The sequence below is a fragment of the Theobroma umbraticum genome, unplaced genomic scaffold, assembly GCF_002168275.2.
Source record: "Theobroma umbraticum cultivar Fairchild unplaced genomic scaffold, ASM216827v3 scaffold_95.0, whole genome shotgun sequence".
Classification (NCBI taxonomy): domain Eukaryota; kingdom Viridiplantae; phylum Streptophyta; class Magnoliopsida; order Malvales; family Malvaceae; genus Theobroma; species Theobroma umbraticum.
The window spans coordinates 8,330,260-8,330,570 of record NW_018397257.1 but is presented as its reverse complement, the minus strand read 5'-3'; the positions used below and the strand labels follow the sequence as shown (position 1 = coordinate 8,330,570).

Sequence of the window (311 nt, the reverse complement as noted above, 5' to 3'; positions counted from 1 at the left end):
TTTTTTTTGAAGATTCAGTATAGTTTCATTTTAAAACAATAAAAGTTGCCTTGTCTGTAATTAGCTCTCAAGGCTTTTTGCTTTTTCTTAACAATGGTACAGCCTGATATTGTTGCACCTGGAGTTGCTATCCTGGCTGCTTTCACGAAACTTAAGTCTGTCTCTGGGTCATCACTTGACAATCGCTTCAATGTGTTCGAATTCCTCTCTGGAACATCAATGTCTTGCCCTCATGCTAGTGCAGCTGCTGCCTATGTCAAGTCATTCCATCCTGAATGGTCTACCAGTGCAATCAAATCCGCTCTGATGAC

At 40.8% G+C, this 311-nt stretch overlaps 1 protein-coding gene across 1 annotated transcript in view; it reads left to right on the top strand.

The window, feature by feature from the left end:
* The window catches only part of LOC110412410 (subtilisin-like protease SBT4.15), a 5,918-nt gene that overhangs the window by 1,998 nt on the left and 3,609 nt on the right, over positions 1-311 (top strand). The window contains exon 5 of the mRNA XM_089782916.1: positions 103-286. Coding sequence (XP_089639042.1) covers positions 103-286 — 184 coding nt within the window. The remainder of the gene's footprint in view (positions 1-102; positions 287-311) is intronic.